The 26,420-nt window shown below is 37.9% G+C and overlaps 2 protein-coding genes across 3 annotated transcripts in view; one reads left to right on the forward strand and one right to left on the reverse strand.

The window, feature by feature from the left end:
- Positions 1-1,605: 1,605 nt before the first annotated feature.
- The window catches only part of PLSCR4 (phospholipid scramblase 4), a 67,174-nt gene continuing 42,359 nt past the window's right edge, over positions 1,606-26,420 (forward strand). Inside the window, exons 1-2 of one of the 2 annotated variants that reach the window (XM_058433637.1) lie at positions 1,606-1,738; positions 2,062-2,146. The gene's annotated coding sequence lies outside the window, so the exon portion shown is untranslated. The remainder of the gene's footprint in view (positions 1,739-2,061; positions 2,147-26,420) is intronic. The other variant, XM_032143592.2, reaches the window with a different exon arrangement.
- Positions 13,824-14,274, reverse strand: LOC116461724 (thymosin beta-10-like). Its single transcript, XM_032754061.2, has one exon. The coding sequence runs from the start codon at positions 14,203-14,205 to the stop codon at positions 14,071-14,073; it is 135 nt and encodes a 44-aa protein (XP_032609952.1). The 5' UTR covers positions 14,206-14,274; the 3' UTR covers positions 13,824-14,070.

Here is a 26,420-nt window from a genome sequence, read left to right on the forward strand (position 1 = left end):
CTTAAGGGAAACGAAGGGATGGGCCAGATTAACTGCAGCAGGAACACGCCCTTAAGACACAGATCGCTCATGCTAATTGTTTGTGGCTTAACAATGCCTTTAAGCGGTTTTCGCCCTGGGCGGGCCGGGTGTTCCTCACCCTCATTCCTGCAAACCCACAACCGTCCAGCTTGGGCGTTAGAGCCATTATGAACATGTTACAGTGCTGCAGAGATTTTGTTTATAGCCAGTCTTGGGGCCAGTTTATGGCCAGATTTTGGGGGGCTTGCTCCCAACAGTAACACATGTTATTATAATTTAGTTCACCACCAGTTTCTTTGTTTTATGCTTTCAATAAAACACTATGTCTGCATTTCAGAAATGTTCTGTGCAATTATTACTGAGAACAGTATGATTTTTTAATCTATTCTCACATGAATATTAACAAATAACACACATACAAAGAAAAATGTAAAATTCTAGAACTCCACTCCCACATCCCTTCCCTATCCAACCTTCTCCCACAATGGGGTTCTGCCAAGTACTCCTCAGAGCTTAATCAAACTTACTTCTGTCCAGTTCTGATTCTTTATGAGGTCAGAGGACCTTCAGTTCTCCCACTTCCTGTCAGTGTATTGTGCTTCTCTCCAAGCACCACCACAGAACTGAAGCCCATTGGTTTGAAAGAAGTATTTGTGCCTAGCAGTAATAAGCAAATGGCATTTTTCTCCCAATGTCAGAAAACATGGGCAACCTGCTCCCTTTCCCCTTTCTTGGCGTCTCTCCCACCTTCCCTCCAAGATCAAGTTGGCCTCCCCCAATTCTGTGGAAAAGAAAACAGAATTCCTGGGCCTCCTGCCCAAGTGTTTCCAGCCAGCACGGCATTGGCAAGGCTAAATCACCAAGCCAAGGACCTGGGGATGGGCGCAAATGCAAATCAAAAAGGCTCTCGAGGCCGGGTGCAGTGGCTCACGCCTGTAATCCCAGCACTTTGGGAGGCCGAGGCGGGTGGATCACGAAGTCAGGAGATCGAGACCATCCTGGCTAACACGGTGAAACCCCGTCTCTACTAAAAAATACAAAAAATTAGCCGGGCGTGGTGGCGGGCGCCTGTAGTCCCAGCTGCTAGGGAGGCTGAGGCAGGAGAATGGCGTGAACCTGGAAGGCGGAGCTTGCAGTGAGCTGAGATCGCGCCACTGCACTCCAGCCTGGGCGACAGAGTGAGACTCCGTCTCAAAAAATAAAAATAAAAAAAGCTCTTGAGAAAGAGGGGTTTCTTCATTTTTCTCTCTAGGTGCAGTCATCTATGAACAAAGCTCCTTTTCCCAGGCCCTGCAACCTGCCCCTCAGATTGGAAGTGACCGTGGGCTGGCTTTTACCTTCTCTTTCACCTCTCACTAGAGTACTGACAACTTGTTTTCTTCATTTCTTCCTCCCCCTCGGCTTTTAGGTTTCAGCGGACCTCAGGGTGCCCCACCCACCTCTTCCAGGAAGACGCTCCCGCGGGGCTGGCAGCTCTCCCAGCGCGGGGCGGGGTCCCAGACGTGACGGCCGCGCGCGGGGAAGGAGGGTCCAGGCGAGCCGGACCCGCCCCCGGACCCTGCGCCTAGCCCTCCCTTCCGCGCGCTTACTTTGTTTATAACTTGAAAAATCCTCTTCCGTCTCCCTTCCCTGCCTCCTCTCCTTTCCCTTTTCTCTGCCAATACAACTAGACCCCGCGTCTGGCGTCGCCGGTGCCCAGCGTTCTGCGGGACAGGCGGTGAGTGGGGCTGGACAGGCGGGCGCAGAGCAGGACAGGGTGGCGCCGGCGTCCGGGCTGCGGGGCCGAGGGCGTCGTCAGGGGAGGCCCGAGGCCGCGGTGCCTGCGGGCGGGCGCGGAGGTTGCCTGGCGTCCTGCGCTAGCAGTTCCCGGACACTGCGCTCGCGTCGCATCCTCAGGTGGTTGCAGAAGTTTCGTGGTGTCGCGCGCTCGTCTGCGGTGCAGACGCAGAGGGTTTGGGAGCGAGCAGTTTCCTGCCCAGGGCTGGGGGGTCCTGGCTGCACTTCACGGGGGCGGCCCTTTCGTTTCGCTCTGCGTGACAGGTCTCGCTTGAGTGGGTTTCTCCTGGGTCTCTGACTGGCGTTTCCACGGCGCGACTCTCACGGACTCAGGCCAGGCCACTCGCAGGTAAAAACGCTGTTCATGGTAACTTTTTAATTGCTCGGCGAGTGGAGGCGGTGACAGGAGAGAATCCCTCTCGCATGTTTTCAATTCGGGCAAACTGGGGCGATTTGGGGCTGTCCTTGATTTGTTTTTAAAAATAAAACGTTCGTATTTAAAGACTTAGGATTTTATTTTGTGGCCTTATCTTGTCTTAGGATCTACAATTTAGTTTTTAGTTTTATATTGCATTTAGAATGGAGCCACCAAAATAAGTACTTGTGAAGATATAATGCACCAAACTTGATACTGCTTAAAGGGGAGTACATTTCCTAATCTAAATTGCATTCTCCTGTAATAGTAATAGAACACAACCTCCATCTGTCTGTCTGCTCTCATGGATAGCTGTGAAATACTAGCAGCATTTCCATTAAATTTGAAAAAGACAAGAATGCTAATCATTACACGCTGTGACATGGTTGTGAATTCTGTGGGCGAGTGACAACAGGTAGGGGAACGTATTATCACTTTATGCATGATGTGAGTGTATACCTTAATGTCCATAGGAAACACTAAAATTTGATGGGAAGCATAAGTGAATTTATCAAAGTTTCCAGTTGCACAATACTTAATTTATAGAAATCAATTGATGTTTATACATAAACTAGATAATACAGTAAAGCAGTAAAATTCAGTTTGGCATGAAATAACACACAATTGAGAAATTATTTTTAAGAAGATATAAAAAGGTATGTATGAGAATCCAATAAAATACATAACATTCTTCTAGGTAAAGGTATCATTTCTCTAAAACAACGTATAAGTAGAATCCTAACTGAATATTTTTGTTACTGTTTTTAACTGTACTGTTCAGCTCATGTGGAAGAACAAACATATTAAGGTTATGTATAATATATTACAAATAATAAAATACAACATATATAATTATGTCTTATTTTATATATTATATATAATTTTAACATTTAGTATTATACATATACACATATGTATGGTGGAGACTTCTTCATATAATAAGAGGTGTTACAAAACTGTGGTGATTAAAAGACAGTGCAGTAGACCTACTACCAGATGTGTAAATGAAACTGAAGAGACATGGAAGAATAAAAGGAAAGCTGGCATTTGATAAGCATACATTTTAATTCAGTGGGTGGGGAAGAAGAACTAACATTTGATTGAATGTGCTTGGACAAGCAGGAATTTGTTTGGGAAACCTAATAAAACTGGAACTTTTCCTCACTGTTAATAGACAAATGTGGTCTAGATGGCTTACTAGTTTAAATCTAAACATATGCAGCCTAAAAAGGAAAAAAGAAAGCCTGAATAGATATTTGTGCACATTGCATGTGGGAAAAGCATTTCTAAGCATAATACAAACCTAGACCCATTTAGGGCATGATTTTTATTAACATTTGCATCCCCCCAAAAAAGATACAAACTGGGGACATTGTTAATAGAAAAAAAATATGTAATTTTGCTAATATACCTAGAAATCTTATTAATGACCTTCAAAATCAATGACCCAGTTAAGGATAAAAAGAGTCAACTCAAAGCAAAAGAAATGCAAATAATAAGCAGAGTGAATACTGTTAGCCACACTAATTATCCAAAACATATATGAAGTAAGACATCAATTTTTGCATCAATTTTACAAATTTTGAAATTCTGATAACTTTAGGTGTTGTTGAAAATGCAATGAGGAAAATATAATTTTACAAACTTTTAGTGGAAATGTGAATTGGTGAAACTGTTTTAGGGTTAAAGCTGTTCAAATTTACAAATATTCATTTACTTAACTGGAATTTATCCAGCAAAACATGCTCCCAAGTGTACAAATAAAAATCTCTGTCAAAGATGTTTAAAGTAGGATTGTTTACAATGTAGAAAACATGGATACAACTCTGTAGCCATTGATTGGGAATTGGTTACATAATGTATGGTATATTCAAAGGTGGAATAATATACAGTTTAAAACATTGTAGCTCTAAATGTTCTAACTTGGAAATATGTCCGAAACATATTATAAGTGAAAGTTAAAACACAAAATGAAACACAGAACAAGTTGAAACACTGTGTATGTCTGTGTGTGTGTGTGTGTGTGTGTGTGTGTGGTGTAGTAATTATATTTTTGTAAATAATTTGGAATATAGGCTGAATTACATTATTATGAGTAGTGATGTTGTATTACACATTTCTATAATGTATGCACGTGTATAAGGAAAAATTGATAGTGATTAGTAATTTATACATAATATTGCCTTCTTATTTTATTTTATTTTATTATTATACTTTAGGTTTTAGGGTACATGTGCAAAATGTGCAGGTTTGCTACATATGTATCCATGTGCCATGTTGGTTTGCTGCACCCATTAACTCATCATTTAGCATTAGGTATATCTCCCAATGCTGTCCCTCCCCCCTCACCCCACCCCAAAACAGTCCCTGGAGTGTCATGTTCCCCTTCCTGTGTCCATGAGTTCCCACTGTTTAATTCCCACCCATGAGTGAGAACATGCGGTGTTTGGTTTTTTGTCCTTGCGATAGTTCACTGAGAATGATGTTTTCCAGTTTCATCCATGTCCCTACAAAGGACATGAACTCATCATTTTTTATGGCTGCATAGTATTCCATGGTGTATATGTGCCACATTTTCTTAATCCAGTCTATCGTTGTTGGACATTTGGGTTGGTTCCAAGTCTTTGCTATTGTGAATAGTGCCGCAATAAACATACGTGTGCATGTGTCTTTATAGCAGCATGATTTATAGTCCTTTGGGTATATACCCAGTAATGGGATGGCTGGGTCAAATGGTATTTCCAGTTCTAGATCCCTGAGGAATCGCCACACTGACTTCTACAATGGTTGAACTAGTTTACAGTAATAACAATATAGCTGACATTTTATCTTTACTTTTACCAGATCTATAAAAAAGAAGAAGATTCTTCCAACACATGAGCATGGAATGTTCTTCCATTTGTTCGTATCCTCTTTTATTTCATTGAGCAGTGGTCTGTAGTTCTCCTTGAAGGGGTCCTTCACGTCCCTTGTAAGTTGGATTCCTAGGTATTTTATTCTCTTTGAAGCAATTGTGAATGGGAGTTCACTCATGATTTGGCTCTCTGTTTGTCTGTTATTGGTGTACAAGAATGCTTGTGATTTTTGTACATTGATTTTGTATCCTGAGACTTTGCTGAAGTTGCTAATCAGCTTAAGGAGATTTTGGGCTGAGACAATGGGGTTTTCTAAACATACAGTCATATCATCTGCAAACAGGGACAATTTGACTTCCACTTTTCCTAATTGAATACCCTTTATTTCCTTCTCCTGCCTGATTGCCCTGGCCAGAACTTCCAACACTATGTTGAATAGGAGTGGTGAGAGAGGGCATCCCTGTCTTGTGCCAGTTATCAAAGGGAATGCTTCCAGTTTTTGCCCATTCAGTATGATATTGGCTGTGGGTTTGTCATAGATAGCTCTTATTATTTTGAGATACGTCCCATCAATACCTAATTTATTGAGAGTTTTTACCATGAAGGTTGTTGAATTTTGTCAAAGGCCTTTTCTGCATCTGTTGAGATAATCATGTGGTTTTTGTCTTTGGTTCAGTTTATATGCTGGATTACATTTATTGATTTGCGTATGTTGAACCAGCCTTGCATCCCAGGGATGAAGCCCACTTGATCATGGTGGATAAGCTTTTTGATGTGCTGCTGGATTCGGTTTGCCAGTATTTTATTGAGGATTTTTGCATCAATGTTCATCAAGGATATTGATCTGAAATTCTCTTTTTTGGTTATGTCTCTGCCAGGCTTTGGTATCAGGACGATGCTGGCTTCATAAAATGTGTTAGTGAGGATTCCCTCTTTTTCTATTGATTGGAATAGTTTCAGAAGGAATGTTACCAATTCCTCCTTGTACCTCTGGTAGAATTCGGCTGTGAATCCATCAGGTCCTGGACTCTTTTTGGTTGATAAGCTATTGATTATTGCCACAATTTCAGAGCCTGTTATTGGTCTATTCAGAGATTCAACTTTTTCCTGGTTTAGTCTTGGGAGGGTGTGTTTGTTGAGGAATTTATCCATTTCTTCTAGATTTTCTAGTTTATTTGCATAGAGGCGTTTGTAGTATTCTCTGATGGTAGATTGTATTTCTGTGGGATCGGTGGTGATATCACCTTTATCATTTTTTATTGCATCTATTTGATTCTTCTCTCTTTTCTTTATTAGTCTTGCTAGCGGTCTATCAATTTTGTTGATCTTTTCAAAAAACCAGCTCCTGGATTCATTAATTTTTTGAAGGGTTTTTTGTGTCTCTATTTCCTTCAGTTCTGCTCTGATTTTAGTTATTTCTTGCCTTCTGCTAGCTTTTGAATGTGTTTGCTTTTGCTTTTCTAGTTCTTTTAATTGTGATGTTAGGGTGTCAATTTTGGATCTTTCCTGCTTTCTCTTGTGGGCATTTAGTGCTATAAATTTCCTTCTACACACTGCTTTGAATGTGTCCTGGAGATTCTGGTATGTTGTGTCTTTGTTCTCATTGGTTTCAAAGAACATTTTTATTTCTGCCTTCATTTCATTATGTACCCAGTAGTCATTCAGGAGCAGGTTGTTCAGTTTCCATGTAGTTGAGCGGTTTTGAGTGAGTTTCTTAATCGTGAGTTCTAATTTGATTGCACTGTGGTCTGAGAGACAGTTTGTTATAATTTCTCTTCTTTTACATTTGCTGAGGAGAGCTTTACTTCCAACTATGTGGTCAATTTTGGGATAGGTGTGGTGTGGTGCTGAAAAAAATGTATATTCTGTTGATTTGGGGTGGAGAGTTCTGTAGATGTCTATTAGGTCCACTTGGTGCAGAGCTGAGTTCAATTCCTGGATATCCTTGTTAACTTTCTGTCACGTTGATCTGTCTAATGTTGACAGTGGGGTGTTAAAATCTCCCATTATTATTGTGTGGGAGTTTAAGTCACTTTGTAGGTCACTCAGGACTTGCTTTATGAATCTGGGTGCTCCTGTGTTGGGTGCATATATATTTAGGACAGTTAGCTCTTCTTGTTGAATTGATCCCTTTACCGTTATGTAATGGCCTTCTTTGTCTCTTTTGATCTTTGTTGGTTTAAAGTCTATTTTATCAGAGACTAGGATTGCAACCCCTGCCTTTTTGTGTTTTCCATTTGCTTGGTAGATCTTCCTCCATCCCTTTATTTTGAGTCTATGTGTGTCTCTGCACGTGAGATGGGTTTCCTGAATACAGCACACTGATGGGTCCTGACTCCTTATCCAGTTTGCCAGTCTGTGTCTTTTAATTGGAGCATTTATCCCATTTACATTTAAAGTTAATATTGTTATGTGTGAATTTGATCCTGTCATTATGATGTTAGTTGGTTATTTTGCTCGTTAGTTGATGCAGTTTCTTCCTAGCCTCGATGGTCTTTACAATTTGGCATGTTTTTGCAGTGGCTGGTACTCGTTGTTCCTTTCCATGTTTAGTGCTTCCTTCAGGAGCTCTTTTAGGGCAGGCCTGTTGGTGACAAAATCACTCAGCATTTGCTTGTCTGTAAAGTATTTTATTTCTCCTTCACTTATGAAGCTTAATTTGGCTGGATATGAAATTCTGTGTTGAAAATTCTTTTCTTTAAGAATGTTGAATATCGGCCCCCATTGTCTTCTGGCTTGTAGAGTTTCTGCTGAGAGATCAGCTGTTAGTCTGATGGGTTTCCCTTTGTGGGTAACCCGACCTTTCTCTCTGGCCGCCCTTAACATTTTTTCCTTCATTTCAACTTTGGTGAATCTGACAATTATGTGTCTTGGAGTTGCTCTTCTCGAGGAGTATCTTTGTGGCGTTCTCTGTATTTCCTGAATCTGAATGTTGGCCTGCCTTGCTAGATTGGGGAAGTTCTCCCGGATAATATCTTGCAGAGTGGTTTCCAACTTGGTTCCATTCTCCCTGTCATTTTCAGGTACACCAATCAGATGTAGGTTTGGTCTTTTCACATTGTCCCAAATTTCTTGGAGGCTTTGTTTGTTTCTTTTTTTGCTTTTTTCTCTAAACTTCCCTTCTCGCTTCATTTCATTCATTTCATCTTCCATTACTGTTACCCTTTCTTCCAGTTGATTGCATCGGCTACTGAGGCTTCTGCAATCTTCGCGTAGTTCTCGAAACTTGGCTTTCAGCTCCATCAGCTCTTTTAAGCCCTTCTCTTCATTGGTTATTCTAGTTATCCATTCATCTAATTTTTTTTCAACGTTTTTAACTTCTTTGCTATTGTTTTGAATTTCCTCCCGTAGCTCAGAGTAGTTTGATCGTCTGAAGCCTTCTTCTCTCAACTCGTCAAAGTCATCCTCCGTCCAGCTTTGTTCCATTGCTGGTGAGGAACTGCGTTCCTTTGGAGGAGGAGAGGTGCTCTGCTTTTTAGAGTTTCCAGTTTTTCTGCTCTGTTTTTTCCCCATCTTTGTGGTTTTATCTACTTTTGGTCTTTGATGATGGTGATGTACAGATGGGTTTTTGGTGTGGACGCCCTTTCTTTTTGTTAGTTTTCCTTCTACCAGACAGGACCCTCAGCTGCAGGTCTGTTGGAGTTTGCTAGAGGTCCACTCCAGACCCTGTTTGTCTGGGTGTCAGCAGCGGTGGCTGCAGAACAGTGGATTTTCGTGAGACCACAAATTCAGCTGTCTGATAGTTCCTCTGGAAGTTTTGTCTCAGAGGAGTACCTGGCCGAGTGAGGTGTCAGTCTGTCCCCACTGGGGGGTGCCTCCCTGTTAGGCTGCCCCAGGGGGTCAGGGACCCACTTTAGGAGGCAGTCTATCCATTCTCAGATTTCCAGCTGCGTGCTGGGAGAACCACTACTCTCTTCAAAGCTGTTAGACAGGGACGTTTAAGTCTGCAGAGGTTCCTGCTGAATTTTTGTTTGCCTGTGCCCTGCCCCCAGAGGTGGAGCCTATAGAGGCAGGCAGGCCTCCTTGAGCGGTGGTGGGCTCCACCCAGTTCGAGCTTCCTGGCTGCTTTGTTTACCTTAGCAAGCCTGGGCAATGGTGAACGCCCCTCCCCCAGCCTGGCTGCTGCCTTGCAGTTTGATCTCAGACTGCTGTGCTAGCAATCAGCGAGACTCCGTGGGCGTAGGACCCTCTGAGCCAGGTGCGGGACACAATCTCCTGGTGTGCCGTTTTCCAAGCCCGCTGGAAAAGCGCAATATTAGGGTGGGACTGACCCGATTTTCCCCGTGCTGCCTGTTAACCCCTTTCTTTGACTAGGAAAGGGAACTCCCTGACCCCTTGCGCTTCCCGAGTGAGGCAGTGCCTCGCCCTGCTTCGGCTCGCGCACAGTGCGCTGCACCAACTGTCCTGCACCCACTGTTTGGCACTCCCTAGTGAGATGAACCCGGTACCTCAAACGGAAATGCAGAAATCACCTGTCTTCTGTGTTGCTCACACTGGGTGCTGTAGACTGAAACTGTTCCTATTCGGCCATCTTGGCTCCACCCCCGGAAATGCTCTATATTGCCTTCTTGAATATATTAGCTGTCATTTACTACAGAAGAAATATATTTCACAAAACCTTTCATATTGTCTCATTTTTTTCTTTTATAAGTGTCTTCTTTCAGCTGCTTCCTTTAAAATCCCCTTCCTTAATATTGGTATTTATGATGTTTATTGCAAGCACAGCAGTGAAGAATTTTGCCTGAGGGATTTCACCACCAGTTAACTTTCATAAACAAAAAATACAGGAATGTTCATACTCATATGTTCACCTGCATTGTACTAAAATTTATTTTTATAGTACTCATTCTTCAGGATGAAAGAGATAGATATGCTAGTTCTTAAAAAGAAAAACATCTGAAGTTGGACTGCAAAAAAAATTGTTTTTAATTGCATGATAAGGCTGGGTGGTGGTGGCTCATGTCTGTCATCACAGTACTTTGAGAGGCAGGGGTGGGCAGATTGTTTTAGCCCAGGAGTTTGAGAGCAGCCTGGGAAACATGGCGAAACCCCACCTCCAAAAAAATTTAAAAATTAGCCAGGCATGGTGGCACCCACCTGTAGTGCCAGCTGCTCAGGAGGCTGAGGCAGGACGATTGATTGAGCCTGGGAGGTCAAGGCTGCAGTGAGCCATTATCATGCCACTGCACTCCAGCATGGGCAACAGAAAGAGACCCTGCCTCAAAAATATAATTGCATGACAAAAATGCAGTGAAGACAAACGATAAGTTTTGAAAAGATAATTTTAATATAAAATTTTAATACCTTTCATATAAAGAAGACAAATGAAAGGCTAACAAAAATGAACAAATGACAAACAGGCAGTTCACAGAAATAGAGTTGCAAATTGCTTTCAAACAAATAATAGAAGTGGCTCAGCCTCCTCATTATAAGATATATGGAAAATAAAATCAATTTTTTTTTTTACATATCAGATTGACAACTACAAAAATGTTGATAAAATACTGTATTAGGAATGTAACTTTTTGTCTGGGGTCTAAATTGATTCAAATTCTTTAAAGTGCAGTTTGATAGTATCTTTAAAAATGTACAAAACTTTGATCCATCAATTTTGCTTCCAATAATTTAATGCACAGATCCACAGGAAGAAAATATATTTTTCAGCATTTTTGGTAATAGCCTAAATTTGGAAACGATTTAACTTGTCATTAAGCAGCCAGCTAAATACATTATGTTGCAGCCATTAAAAAGGATGAGGTTATATGGACTGAAATGTAATCAACATCAAGACATTTTAACAAGTGAAAAGAAAAAGACACAGAAAAGTATATAGATAATTGCCGTTCGTATAAAAACTGTGTATATTAGTTTATATATGCTTAGAAAATTTCTTGGAAAAAAAATCTAATGTCTGTGGTTGCCTTTTGAAATGGGAAATGGGAATTAGAGTAGGTGGGGTTTTTTTGTATAAGTGTATTGTGTAAATGTATGCACTGCCGACTCCTTGAATTATATTTGTGTTTGTTTGCACATAACATCTATTTTTTAAAAGTCTGTTTTCATAAATGTAAAGTTTCTTATCGAAGTGACTCAACTGTATGCAACATGACATCTTGTTTTACTACAATTTTAAGTACTAAAAGACTAGCTGTAAAATGACACAATGAGGCGTTCTTGGTAATCATAGTTGGCATCGTAATGTTTCCTTAATGTCTTATATAAACATCATGAGAATATTGTTCTGAAATTTTTGTATACTCTAAATAAACAAAACATTTCCCTCTTGAAAGCTAAAAAGGAGATACCTGATATTCTCTTTAAACAATTTGAACTAAATTAATATGTTTAATAAAGGTTATGTATGGACTGTGGCTATCAATTTGCTTTCATTTAATCTCATCTTTTATTTTATATTAAAGCCAAATAGCTAACCTCCAAGATCCTTCACACTTGCTAAAAAGAATGAAATATTCTACCATACACTTTTTCTTTTGAAGGAGTCATGATGTTAATAAAATAATAAATATATTTATATAGGTTATAAAAACAACACTATAAAAATCTTAGGTTTTGCTCTTTTAGTTTGTTGAACATTAATTACTCCCTAAGTTTCTTCTAGAATTGATTTTATGCAAAGATACAATTAAATACATGTATGTTAACATGTAATTATAATGAAGATACTGTGTATCTATGGGACATTCCTGCTGCAGCATATTTTATCAACGTGGACCTAGGTTTGTCTTTTGTGCAAGCCTGGAATTCGTTTCTCTAAATTTCAGCCCATGTGACAGAAACTTATTAAGTTTACAAGATGTCTACAGAAATGACTGAATCCTTCAGTCATTGGACTTTAATCCACTCATATTGAACCCACTGAACTATCCAGTTCCCCATAGCCAAGAAACCCATAAAAGTAATCAACACAGTCCACCGTAGGAGCCAAGAAATTTGGCTTAAAGTCTATAAAGAGGATCGTACTTGGAAAGGTGTGCATAATATTTCATCTTTGATGAACATGCAGGTCTTGTTACAGATTCACTACAAGAGAGTACATTGTCAGGTTTTAAAAATTATTTTAAAAACTCAGTTTATATAATCTATTATACATTTATTGTAGAAAATTTAAAGAGGAAATGTTTATATCTTAGCATATTTCCTCCAGTTTCCATATTTTTTAAAAACATTGCTATCATTATAATTATCCAGATTATATGTTTAACATTTGAATGTAAACATTTAATGATTTTTACAAAACTATTTGTCACTATATTTTTAAAGGAAAATTATTTTATCATGTTTCACTATAATGTGTTTATTTAACAACTGTGCTTGAATTTATGTAGTTTACAATCACTGCTATTTTCGTTTTGCATTCCTTCTGTGAAAATGAGAATGTATCACTTAAAAATATTATATGGCATATTTTGGATTTATTTTGAATTTGGTATAGAGGAAATTTACTTGGGTTTACAAATGAGATTTGAGAAAAAATAGATATGTCTTATATTGGTAAACATTTCATTGAATGTATTATGATTCCTACAGCAGATAGGTTTTTATCTGAATGGGGTAAAATTTCATAGATCTGTAACTGAGGGGGGGTGTGTTGGGGCCAGTAGGGGATATATTAAAATCATCTGGGAAATGGCTTCCATTTTCTTTCCTTATCCATAGAAGCAATGATCTTTTTAAGCTTTATCATGAGACTGCAACAATTCGGTAACATCTTCATGCTTCTAATTCTTAGTTCTCTTGCTATTCTCTCACATCTGCAGGTACTTCATCCAGTGAAGTCTTGAACCACGCAGAATCATCCAGGAGGGTTGGAATCAACTTTTTCCAAGCTCCTGTTAATATTTATATTTTGACTTCCTCCCATGAATAACAAAAGTTCTTAATGGTATCTAAAATGGTGAATCCTTTTTAGAAAGTTTTCAATTCATCAGAGGAATCTAGGCCTAGCTTTTGGCCTGTCTTTGCTTTCAGCATGCCTTCCTCATCAAGCTTAATGTTTTCCAGCTTTTTGACTTAAAGTGAGAGATGCACGAACCTTCTTTTCACTTGAATACTTAGAGGCATCTGTAGGCTTATTAATTGGCCTAATTTCAATATTGTTGTGTCTCAGGGAATAGGGAGGTCCTAGTATAAGGAGAGAGATGGGAGAATAGTTGCTCTGTGGAGCAGTCACAACAACACTTACTAAGTTCACCATCTTATATAGGCATGGTTCATGGGGTCCCAAAACAATTATAATAGTAACATCAAAGATCACTGATCACAGATCACCATAACAGATTGTTATGAAAAAGTCTGAAATATTGTGAGAATTACCAAAATGTGACAAAGAGACAAACTGAGAACTTGCTGTTCTACAAAATGGCACTGATAGACTCCTTGATACAAAGATGCCACAAACCCTCAATTTGTTTAAAAAAATGGAATATCTGTGAATCACAATATAGCAAAGCACAATAAAACAAGGCATGCATGTACATAATGAGGTCTCTTGAGAATGGGACCCAAGTAAACATGAAATTCATGTTCCGTTATGTTTTAAACACATAGCCTGAAGATAATTTTATACAATATTTTTGATAATGTTGTGTATGAAACGTTTACATACATTGAACCATCAGAAAGCAAAGGTATCAGTATCTCAATCATCCATGTGGATAATCTGTGGTTATTTGACATCACCATCATTCCTGACTCTAAATTCATTATGCTACTGATAAGTAATCTTTTTTTTTTTTGCCACGAGGTGTGTTTTATTTTCATTATTCATACAAATATTTTTCTATAATATCCCGGGGCAAACCGGAGAATTTGGCAGTCCGATTGCGGGGGGGTCCCTTCAGAGACCCACAGGCCGGTGGCATTGGCGCGGAGTGCCCAGGTTCACAGTGCAGCTTGTGGCTCGTGTCCATCTTGCAGGTGGCTCTTCCTCCACATCACGACTGGGGTCTCGAAGATGACGGGGGTAGGAAATCCTCCAGGATCTTAGGAAATTTCACTCCGCTTCTCCTGCTCAGTGGTCTCTTTGGTCGGCAGGGTGTTCTTCTCCTGCGTCTCCGTTTTCTTCAGCTTGGCCTTATCGAAGCTGGCGATTTCCCCCATGTCTGGTTTATCTGCCATTTTCTTAAAACAATCCGTGCAGTCTCGTTCCGAGCCCAGGATCCTGGTGCTCCCACTCGCGTTGCTGCAGCAAGAGACCTCATTTTCTTATATTACTCACAAATAAGTGCTTAACAGTAAAAAATGGGATGTATTAATACAGTGAAAAGAGAATGTGTTCAGGGTAACTAAGCAGCACAGTAGTGTCTCCAGGATGCCTGTGACAGAAAGCCACCAATAAGCAATGGCAGGCTTTCATTCTTTACCTACAATGCTGTAATTTGATTACAAGGTTATTGTTCACTGAATTTTATTATTTTAAGTGAGAAGAAATATCAGAAGTAGCCAAGTGACCAGCAAGTGTTTTCTCTACAAAGGAGGAAGCATTCTGATGGATGACTTTTCAAAATGTTTCCTCTGGAGCCATCTGTCTCATTAACAATGGTTTTTGTCTTAGAAGTCTTTGTTGATTTTACAAACGGACACAATTTCTTATTCTGTGATGAATGAATGCTCTTCTAGTCCTTCAATAAACCCATCACATATTTTCACCACGTCATCTATAGGCACTTTGCAGTTTTAACAGTGTCCTCATCATCTTTCACTTGTGACATCATGTTGGTGCTGAAAGTTTTGGATTTTTGAGCATTTCAGATTTTGGACTTTTGGATTAGGGATGCTTAGTCTATACAGCATTTTATGTGCCTGAACTCTGCATGAATATTATAATGTTGTCTTAAAGTTAGAGATTGGTTCATCCTTTTTGTTCATTTCTTTGTTTTCAAGAATAAATGACAAAACTGTTTTGCTTTCTATTTTTTTTGTTTTTCAAGAGTTTTGGAGCATAGTCAGGATCATGACGATAAGAAAGAGATGTATATATGTAACAAACCTGCACGTTGTGCATATTAAAGTATAATAAAAAAAGATATACAGTTGGCAGAGCATATAGTTAGCAGGAGTTTGAGAAGAGGGGTTTCAGTCAATTGAGAGATTCCCATGGAAGAAGCAGGATGAAATACAGATAACAGAACTAATTCTTACAATTTTTTTTTTTCTGGAAATGGTCCAAGTGTCAATTAGGAATTTTTCAGGTTTGATTTGAAACCCCCACCACAGAATTTGTTTTTCCTCGCTGAGAGATTGATGGGTTATTGTTTTGGGATTAAAGCCTTTGGGGGCTTCCTCTAGTGGAGAAACAGTTCAGACAAAAGGTAGTGGATCCATTAGATGGCTAGTATAAAGGTGGACAATGTATTTTCTAGTTGCATTAGTGTTTACCATAAAGGCAGTCATCTTGGGGCATAGGGTTCTTTATTTTGGGATCCATTGGTTTGGATTTAAAATATGTATGAAGAGCTCCTCTTGGGCCCTGTAGCCATTACAACTGTAAAGACATAAACCTGTTTGCCTTTTGTAAGGAATTTTCCCACTGTAGCCATTCTAAGTTACTTTTGGTAAGGTTCTCCCATTCATCTCGAAAAGCACAGGTTCTGGGTCTCTAGTTTTTATACGTGAAGTTGGCTAGAATTCCAGATGGCTAAGTTCTAGCAATCTTTGACCAGATAAACCCATGATTCCATGTCTTTTATTAACCTTTCCTACCTACTAACTGAGTTGAGTTTATGTCTGACCCAGTCAAATACCTGAGGCCTCCCTACTGGGTCCAGTCCTGTTTTTGTCATGACTTTGAAACCCAGTGTAGATAACAAATGCTCAAACTCAGCTCAAATCAGAAGTTCATGAAGCTTAGATTCAACAAATCGCACCCATGACCCCAGTTGCTGCGAAAGAGCAGTGAGTACACTGGGCATGCTGGGTACCTTAACTTGGTCACTCAGTGTTCCTGGGATCACTGGAAGTTTGCTTCAAGATCTGACTTCTCATGTGAAACTCTTAAAAACTTTAGACAAATTCAGCAGAGTTTATCTGAGCAAAAGATTCATGAATCAGGCAGCACTCAGAACCAGAAGAGTTTCAGAGAGCTCCACCCAGCAACATGGACAGGCAGTATTCATAAACAGAGGAAAGAAGTGACATACATAAATCAGTTGATTGGATCCAGCCTAGTATTTGCTTTATTTGGTCATGATGTGATGAGGCATTTGCCTTCAACGGACATGGTCTGATCAGTTGACAGCCTGTGATTGGCTGAAGCTCCGCTACTGTCATTGGCTGAGACTCAGCTACTTGTTACAAGAATACACCCTCAAATCAGGTTGCAGTGTGCTACTTACAGAGGCAGCTTTAGGCCCAGTTTAATTTATCAGGTTTTGATTTAGATTATGTAGAAATGTGTTGTTTTATTTTTATGTGGTTAGAGAATTTCCTGTTGTAGTTAGTAATTCCTAGCTCATTACATTATGGTCAGAAAACAAGCTGTATGATTTTAATTTTTTTTGTAATATTTTAAGATTTGTTTTATGAGCCAGAATGTGGTCTGTCTGGGTGAATGTTCTGTATGTTGAAAATAATGGTTATTCTAATGCTGTTGGATGGGGTGTCCTACAAATGTCAGTGTTGGTTGATGATGCTGCCTAGTTGTGCCAGTATCATTGCCGATTTTTCCTCTGCTTGTTCTTATAGATTACTAAGAATGGAGTGTAAAAGTCCTCAACTATAGCTGTGGATTTCTCTTTATTTTTTTCAATTTTGCCAGTTTTTGCTTCATGTATTTTGAAGCTCCATCGTTAGGATCAGTCACACTTAGGATTGCTGTATCTTGTTAAGAAATTGTCTCTTACTTTTCAGTGATAGCCCTTCTTATCTCTGGTAATTTTCTTTGCTCTGAAATCTACTTGTGAGATACTAATATAACCACTCCAGCTTTCTTTTTCTCTGTAATGACTTTGTTGAGATATAATTCACATACCATAAAATTCACCCATTCAAAGTGTACAGTTCATTGATTTTTAGTATATTCAGAGTTGTGAAGCTATCACCACAATCTAATGTTAGAATAATTTCATAATTCCAGAAAGAAACCCATGCCCAATAACAGTCATTTTCCATCTTCTTGAATCCACAAATCTACTTTATGCCTTTATAAACTTGCCTATTCTGGATAGTTCACATCAGTAGAATCATGTACTATATGGTTTTTTTGGTGACTGACTTCTTTCTAGTAGTGTAATGTTTTCAAGGTTCATCCAGGATGTAGCATGTATCAGTACTAAATTACTTTGTATGGCTGAGTCATATTTCATTGTAGGGATATTTAAAAATTGATCAGTTTACCAATTGATGGATATTTGAGTTGTTTCTATTTGTTGGCTATAATAATGTGTAACGCTATTATGAACATGTTTTTGTGAAGGCATTTATTTTCATTTCTCTTAGGTATATACCTAGAAATGAAATTACTAGAGGATATGGTTAACTGTATTAACCATAATGAAACTCTATGTTTAACCTTTTGAGGAACTGCCAGACTGATTTTCAAAGCAGCTTTAACATTTTACATTCCTCAGCAACATATGAAGGTTTCAATAGCTACATATCTTTCCTAAAACTTGTTGTTATATTTTTTATTATAGTCATCCTACTAGGTGTGAAGAGTATCTAATTGTAGTTTTGTTGTTATTTTTTAAGAGACAGGATCTTGCTCTGTCACCCAGGCCAGTGTGCAATGACACAGTCATAGTTCAATGCAGCCTTGAACTCCTGGTCTCAAGAAATCCTCCCACCTCAGCCTCTCCTATAGCTGGGACTACGGGTACATGCCACCTTGCCCAGCTAATGTTTATTTTTTCGTAGAGACAGGGTCTCATGATGTCACCCAGGATTTCTAACTCCTGATCTTAAGGAATCCTCCCACCTTGGCCTCCCAAAGTGTTGAGATTACAGGCATGAGCCACTATGCCCAGCCTTAATGCCTTAATTAGTTTTGATCTGCATTTTTTTAATGACCAGTGATATTGAGAATATTTTTATGTGCTTATTGGCTATTCATATATCTTCTTTGGAGAAATGTGCAAATTCTTTGGCCATTTTCCAATTGAGTTGTCTTTATTTTTGAGTTGGAGTATGCTTTATTCTGGACAAAAGTCTCTCAGATAAATGGTTTGAAAATATTTTCTCTCATTCTGTGGGTTCTGTTTTCATTTTCTTGATGGTGTCCTTTGAACTACAAACCTTTTAAATTTTTATGAGTCCAATTTATTTATTTATTTATTTTTGTTGCTTTTACTATTGGTGTCATATCAGTGAAACCATTGCCTAACCCAATGTCATGAAGATTTACTCCTGTGTTTTCTTCTAACATTTATTAGCTTTATCTTTTGCATTTAAGTTGTTTTTTGTTTGTTTTTTGAGATGGAGTTTCACTCTTGTTGCCCAGGCTGGAGTACAATGGTGCAATCTTGGCTCAGAGCAACCCCCACCTCCCAGGTTCAAGTGATTCTCCTGCCTCAGCCTCCCAAGTAGCTGGGATTACAGGCATGTGCCACCATGCCCAGCTATTTTTGTGTTTTTAGTAGAAGTGGGGTTTCTCCATGTTGGTCAGGCTGGTCTCAAACTCCCAACCTCAGGTGATCCGCCCGCCTTGGCCTCCCAAAGTGCTGGGATTACAGGCATTAGCCACCGCATCTGGCCTACATTTAAGTTTATAATATACTTTGATTAATTATTTGTGTTGGGTATTGTAGAGGTCCAAGTTTGTTTTTTTGTTTTTTGTTGTTTTTTTTTTTGTATGTGGATGTACAGTTGTCTCAGCACTATTTGTTGAAAAGACTGTTCCTTCCCCTCTTGGTATCCTTGTCAAAAATCAATTACCCATAAATGCAAAGATTTATTTCTGGATTCTCATTTCTGTTCCTTTGGTCTATATGTCTATTCTTTCGACCAATACCATACTGTTTTGATTGCTGTGGATTTGTAGTAAGTTTTGAAATCAGGGAGTCTCAGTTTTCCATTTTTCATTTGCTTCCAAGATTGTTTTTGGCCTTTATGGGACCCTTTTACTTCTATATGAACTTTGTGTTCAGCTTGTTAGTTGCTGGAAAAAGGCAACTTGTATTTTGATAGTGATTTTGTTTCATCTGTAGATAAATTTGGGGAGTATTGCTGTCTTAACAATATTAAGATGAACTTGGGATATCTTTTATTTAGATCTTCTTTAATTCTTTCAACATTTCATGGTTTTCAGTGTACAAGTCTTGCACTTTTTAATTAAATTTATTTCTAGGTGTTTTATTATTTTTGATACTATTATAAATGTAATTGATTTCCTGCATTGTTCATTGCCAGGGTGTAGAAATACAATTGATCTTTGTCTTGTATCCTGCTGCATTGATGGACTTGTTTATTCTTGCTTTTTAATGAATTCCTTAGAAACTTTGATATTACTTTAAAAATGTCACATTTCTTTATTTCTAATTTAGATGGCTTTATTTCTTTTTTCTAAGCTAATCACTCTGGCTAGAACATCCAGTACAATGTTGAAAAGAAATAGTAACAGTACATACTCGTGTCTTGTTTTGGTCTTAAGGGAAAGCATTTAATCTTTCTCTGTTGAGTATGACATTAGCTGTGGAGTGCTTCACAAGTTTCTTACCAGATTAAGAAAGTTCTATATTTCTAGATTGTTGGGTGTTTATTGTTTTTATCAATAAAGAGTACTGGATTCTTTTGAATATTTTTTCTGTCATCTGAGATTACGTGGTTTTTGTCCTTTATTTTATTACCATGATATATTCATTGATTGAGGTTTTTTTTGTTTGATAAACCATTTTATTACTACAATAAATCCCACTTAGTCATGGTGTATTGTGGTATAAATAAATCCCACTTAGTCATGGTGTATTGTGGTGTATTTGTGGATTCAGTTTTCAAGTATTTTGTTGAGAATTTTTGTGTCAATATTCTTCATGGTTATTAGTGTAGTTTTGTTGTGTTGTCTTTACCTGATTTTGATATAAGGGTCATACTGAAATAAAATAAGGTTTAGAAGAGTTTGTGAAGGGTTGATATTCATTCCTTATTAAGTATTTGGTAGAATGCACAAGTAAATCATCTGTACCTGGGTTTTTTTTTTGTGTGGGAGGTTTTTTTGATTACTAATTTAGCCTCTTAGTACAGTTCTATTCAGGTTTCCTGTTTCTTCTTGAGTCAGTTTTGGCAGTGTCTGTGTTCTAGGAATTTGTCCATTTCATCTACTGTATCTAATTGGCATATGGTAGTTTATAGTATTCCCCTATAATCCTTTTTTCTTTTCAATGTAAGGTTAGTATTAATATGGCTCTTTTCATTCATTATTTTGGTAATTTGAATCTTTTCTCTTTTTCTTTATTAGTGTATCCAAAAGTTTGTCAGTTTTGATCTTTTCAAAGCAACAGTTTTTAGCTTGTTTGATTTTTTTTATTCTCTATTTTATTTATTCCTACTCTAATCTTTATTTCTTTCCTTTTTCTTGCTTTGGTTTTAATTTGCTCTTTAAGACATATTTTACAGAGGAAGATTACGTTATTTAAGAGCTTTATTCTTTAAAATTATTTTTATTTACAACTATAAATTTGCCTCAAAGCATTGCTTTTGCTGTACTCCATAAGTTTGTGGCCTTTTGTCTTTTCATTGTGAATTCTCACTGTGATTTTTTTGCCAACCCATTGCTTGTTAAAGAGACTGTTGTTTAATATCCACATATTTTGAATTTCCTCAACTTTTTTCTATTATTGATTTATAATTTAGTTTTCCATTGTGTTCAGATAATATTTTGTATGATTCAGTTTTTAAAAATTTATTGAGGCTCATGTTATAGCCTAATGAATGTTATGTCTTGGAGAATGTTTCATATGCACTTGAAAATAAGGTATTCTGCTATTGTCAGTTACAGTGTTACATAGATAATTATAGATCTAATTGGTTCATGATGTATGTGTATTTCCCATCAATTTCATCAGTTTTTGATTGTGTATTTTCGGGCTGTATTGTGATGTGCACATAAATGTATAATTGTTATATCTTCCTGATTAATTTTTTCTTCTCTTTATGAAATATTCTTCTTAGTCTTCAGTAATAGTTTTTGTCTTAAAGTTTTATTTGTATAAGATTAGTATAGCCACTGCAGCTCTTCTTTGGTTAACATAAAGTACACCTGTTTCCTTTTTCAACCTGTTTGTCTTTATAAATTGTGTCTCTTGTATACGACATACAGTTGGATCATGTTTTCTCTTTCTTTTTTTAATCCATTCTGCCAGTCTCTACCTTTTGATTGGATCGTTTAATCCATTTACATTTAAGGTAATTACTGGTAAGGTAGGAACTATATCAGATGTTTTGCTACTTGTTTTCTATATGTCTTACATTCTAACTTTCTTCTTATTAGTGTATACATGGTATATCTTTCTTATCCTTTCTTCTTTAACCCTTTTCTCTTTCATCTTTTTCTACCTTATCATTTCATTTGAGGTTAGTTTCTTTTAGAGAGCATGTAATTGAGTCTGTATTAGTCCATTTCATGCTGCTGATAAAGACATACTTGAGATGGGGCAATTTACAAAAGACAGCGGTTTAACAGACTTACAGTTCCACATGACTGGGGAGACCTCACAATCATGGTGAAGGCAAGGAGGAGCAAGTCACATCTTATGTGGATGGTGGCAGGCCAAGAGAAGAACTTGTGCAGGGAAACTTCCCCTTATGAAACCATCAAATCTCGTAAGACTTATTCACTATCAGAAAAGCAGCACAGAAAAGACCTGCCCCGATGATTCAGTTACCTCCCACTGGGTCCCTCCCACAACACCTGGGAATTCAAGATGAGATTTGGGTGGGGACACAGCCGAACAATATCAGGGTCATTAAAAAAAAATATGCATTTAACTATTCTGTTAACCTCAGTCTCTTTGTTTATATGCTCAGTACATGATTTTAAATGTAAATATTGATATGTTTGAATTTTTGCATGCTTGCTCTCCTTTCTGTTCTTATTTATCTCATCCATTATAAGGGCTCTTTAATGCTGTTTGAATTTTTTGTAGCATTTATTTGTTTATTGTGTTTTAGACTGTATTTTTGTGAATAGTGATTTTATTGATGACTCTGGGGACCTCCTAAGCCTCCAGTCCTATGATGGAAGGGGCTACCTCAAAGGTCTCTGAGATGCCTTCAAGGCATTTTTTCCCATTGTCTTGGCTAGTAGCAATTTCCTTCCTTCTAGTTATGCTAATTTCTCAAGATTGCTTGAATTCCTCCCCTGAAAATGGGTTTTTCTTTTCTACTACATGGCTGGGCTGCAAATTTTCCAAATTTTTATGCTCTGCTTCCCTTTTAAATATAAGTTCCAGTTTTAGGTCATTTCTTTGCTCACACATATGAGCACAGGTTATTAGAAGCAGCCAGGCCACATCTTGATGTTTTGCCGCTTAGAAATTTCTTCTGCCAGTTACCTGAAATCATCATTCCCAAGTTCAAAGTCTCACAGATCTCTAGGGCAGGGGCACAGTGCAGCCAATTGCTGTGTTAAGGAACAGAAGTACCTTTGCTGTAGTTCCCAATAAGAAGTCTGTCATTTCCCTCTGAGACTGCATCATCCTGGACTTCATTGTCCATATCACTATCAACAATTTGGTCACAACAATTTAACAAGTCTCTAGGAAGTTTCAGTATTTCCCTCATCTTCCTGTTTTCTTCTGAGCCCTCCAAGCTGTTTCAACCTCTGCCTGTTACACAATTCCAAAGCTACTTACACATTTTCAGGTATCTTTATAGCAGTGCCCCACTCCTCGGTACCAATTTTCTGTATTAGTCCATTCTTGCACTGCTGTAAAAAAAATACCTGAGACTGGGTAATTTACAAAGAAAAATAGTTTAATTGGTTCACAGTTCCACAAGCTGTACAGGAAGCATGATGCTGGCAATCTGCTTGTCTTCTGGGGAGACCTCAGGAAACTTATAATCATGGCAGAAGGCAAATGGGGAGCCAGAACTTCACATAGCTGGAACAGGTGGAAAAGAGAGATGAGAGAGGTGCCATACACTTTTAAACAACTAGATATCATGAGAACTCATCACAAGAACAGCACTAGGGAGATGGTGCTAAACCATTAGAAACCACCCCCATCACCCAATCACCTCCCACCAGGCCCAACCTCCAGCATTGAGGATGACATTTCAACATGAGATTTGGGTGGGGACACAGAGCTGAACCATGTCATCATCTTTCGATTTTCTTTTTCCACATCAGTGGAGGTTTTTCTGGTTCTTTTTGAACTATAATTTTATATTGTGTCATAGTCATTTTGCATATTATTTTATGAGATTCTGAGTCTTACCGAAATGCCATGGAGCTAATTGATTTTCTTACTGTTTTGGCAGGCAGTTGATCCACTTGGATTGAGGCCAAAAGTTCTGGCCAGCCTTTTGTGAGTTATGATTTCAATGTCAGTTAGTTTAATATTCAAAGTCTTTGCCATGATATTTAGATCTCTTTAGTGTGTGCACAACCCTTGGCCAGTCTGAGACCTGAGCAGTCACCTCTTTTACATCAGTTCTAAAGTCTTCGTTAGGATCAGATGCTTAGGATCAGATCCATCCATTCATTACTCCTGGATTAGCTGAGGAGTTCATAAACAACTTTATAGGGACAATCCCAAGCTGCATCTTCTCCATGATCTCCTTGCTACTTACTCATTTTCTGGGTCTCTCCTATTTTGTTTTTCAGCCAGAAAAAAAATCAAGTTTTATTTACCCTTTTCATCTCTGTGTGTCCCCCAAATTCATTTGCATTCAAGTCCAAGTCACAGGAAGGCAGAGAGAGAAAAAAGGTGACAGGGTGCACCCCATTCTTTTGGAGCCACAGCTCCTTGTGTCAAGAGGAAGATTTCTCTCCTTTAGTGTTTTCCACACCTGTGAGCCTTCTCTGATAAAATTACTGCTTTCTCCACAGTGAGACTTCCAGGATCTGGGACATGACAGAATGGAGAAAATAAAAAATTTTTTTAAAAAACTGAATTTTCCAGCTGTTTTTGAGCTTTAGCAATGCTCATTCCCCTGCTCAAGCCAGAAGTAGAGGGCTTCTCCTGGAGCTGTCTCTGCATCTAGTGTCTACTACTATGTTTCAGGATGCCTTGAAACCAGTATTGGGCCAGGGATACCAGAGAAAAATGTGAAGCTTACTCTGGTTTGATTGTACTTTTTCTGGTCTTCTGTCTCATTTTCTTTCTACTTTTTAATTTCCAGGGTCTTCAAATAGCTGTTCATTCATTCTGTTTAGGTTAATTAATTGTATTTAGTGGGAGAGACAGGTTGGTATCAGTTTATCGCATGTTATCCATAACTGGAACATATGACCTATTATGTTTTTTGGGTTTTTTAGTTCATGGGTAATTTCTCTTCAAACTATAAATATATTTCAAAACCCTTACCAAGTGGAATTTGAAAAAGAACACAGCAGAACAGCCTACTTTCCCATTATAGGGTATAGTAGTGAGGTGTGCTTGATAGTTTGAAAGCAACATGAGGGTGATGGGGTATGAAGGAGAAGGCAGCAAGTATATAGAAGGTAACTTTCAGTAGGGTTTGTTTTGTAGAATACTAAGTTGGCCTCTGATGCTGGTTTTTTGAACTATAGTTTCCAGGTTATAGAGCTATAACCTTGAACAGGTTGCTTAAACTCTGTGGGCTTCTGTTTCCTTGCCTGTATAATGAAACCATAATATTCACCTCTGTCAGCATATATGAAGTTCCTGACACATCATAGGTGTTTAGTAATTCATGTCTAAAACTTAAACTGAGAGTTTAAAATATAGCAAGTCATTTGGAGTCATAATCAGTAGGTAATCCTTAACATCTTTATAGCCAGCTGCTCCTTTAAAAATGCCTTAAAACTTCTCTAAAAAATATTAGAAATTTTCATTTATAAGAATCCCCATTTTCTGTTGGGGGGGTCCAACAGAAAATTTGAAATATATTTCAAGTTAGCTTTAAATTGAAATGTAACAACAGTTATCTGTTCAAAAATTTTGAAATATGACTGTTTTACCTACCTTTTCTAGTGTTGTGGTTTGGTGTTATAAATAATTTAACATATCTAGTTACTTCTACATAGCAGGGTTCCCAATATAGTATGTGGCCGAGAGAATTATATTTTGTAATCTATATTATTAGTAGACCGATGAAATAATATAGATAAATGCAAAAGTGACAAAATTTGCAAATTCAAAGGAACTGTCTCCCATGTAAATTAACTAGTGATAAAAAAGCTTTTAAATAATTGAAACTTAAAAATATAAAGCCTTGTTTTTGTCAAAGAAATTGATGTATGTAAACTTCATCAGTCTTGTGGTACATCATCATCCAGAATTTATAGGTAGTCAAATACAGGGAAACAAAAGTGTGTCCAGAGATGTGGAAGCATAATTCCAGCTTGTAATGTAGATTTTCTTAAAGGTTGTAGCATAAGTTTGCACACAGTAAAAAACCTCATTAGGCAATATTTATTGGGTACCTACCATATGCAGACATGACTATGTACTCCAAATTGGAAGAGAGGAAGTCAAACTATCTTCACAAATCATAAGATTCTGTACCTAGAAACTGCCATAGTCTTTGCCCAAAGGCTCCTAGAACTGATAAACAACTTCAGTAAAGTTTCAGGATACAAAATCAGTGTAAAACAATCAGTAGCATTTTTATACACCAGTAATGGCCAAACCAGGAACCAAATCAAGAATGTAATACCATTCACGATAGCTACTAAAAGAACAAAATATCTAGGAATACAGCTAACTGTGGAGGTGAAAGATTTCTACAATGAGAATTACAAAACACTGCTGAAAGAAATCAGAGATAACATAAAAACATGGAGAAACATTCCATGCCCATGGATAGGAAGAATCAATACCATTAAAATGGCCCTACTGCCCAAAGCAATGTACAGATTCAGTGGTATTCCTATCAAACTACCAATGTCATTTTTCACAGAATTAGAAAGATATGATTCTGAAATTCATGTGGAACAAAAGGAGCGCAAATAGCCAAAGCAATCCTAAGCAAAAAGAAGAAAGCCAGTGGTGTCACACTATCGGTCTTCAAACTATATTATAAAGCCACAGTAACTAAAACAACATGGTATTAGTACAAAAACAGACATATAGAACAATAGAATAGAAATAAAACTGCACACTTACAACCATCTGATTTTTAACAAAGTCAACAATACCAAGCAATGGGGAAAGACTTCCTGTTCAATAAAAGGTGCAGGGATAACTGGCTAGACATATGCAGAAGACTGTAAC

Source organism: Hylobates moloch, unplaced genomic scaffold (genome assembly GCF_009828535.3).
Source record: "Hylobates moloch isolate HMO894 unplaced genomic scaffold, HMol_V3 SCAFFOLD_22, whole genome shotgun sequence".
Classification (NCBI taxonomy): Eukaryota; Metazoa; Chordata; class Mammalia; order Primates; family Hylobatidae; genus Hylobates; species Hylobates moloch.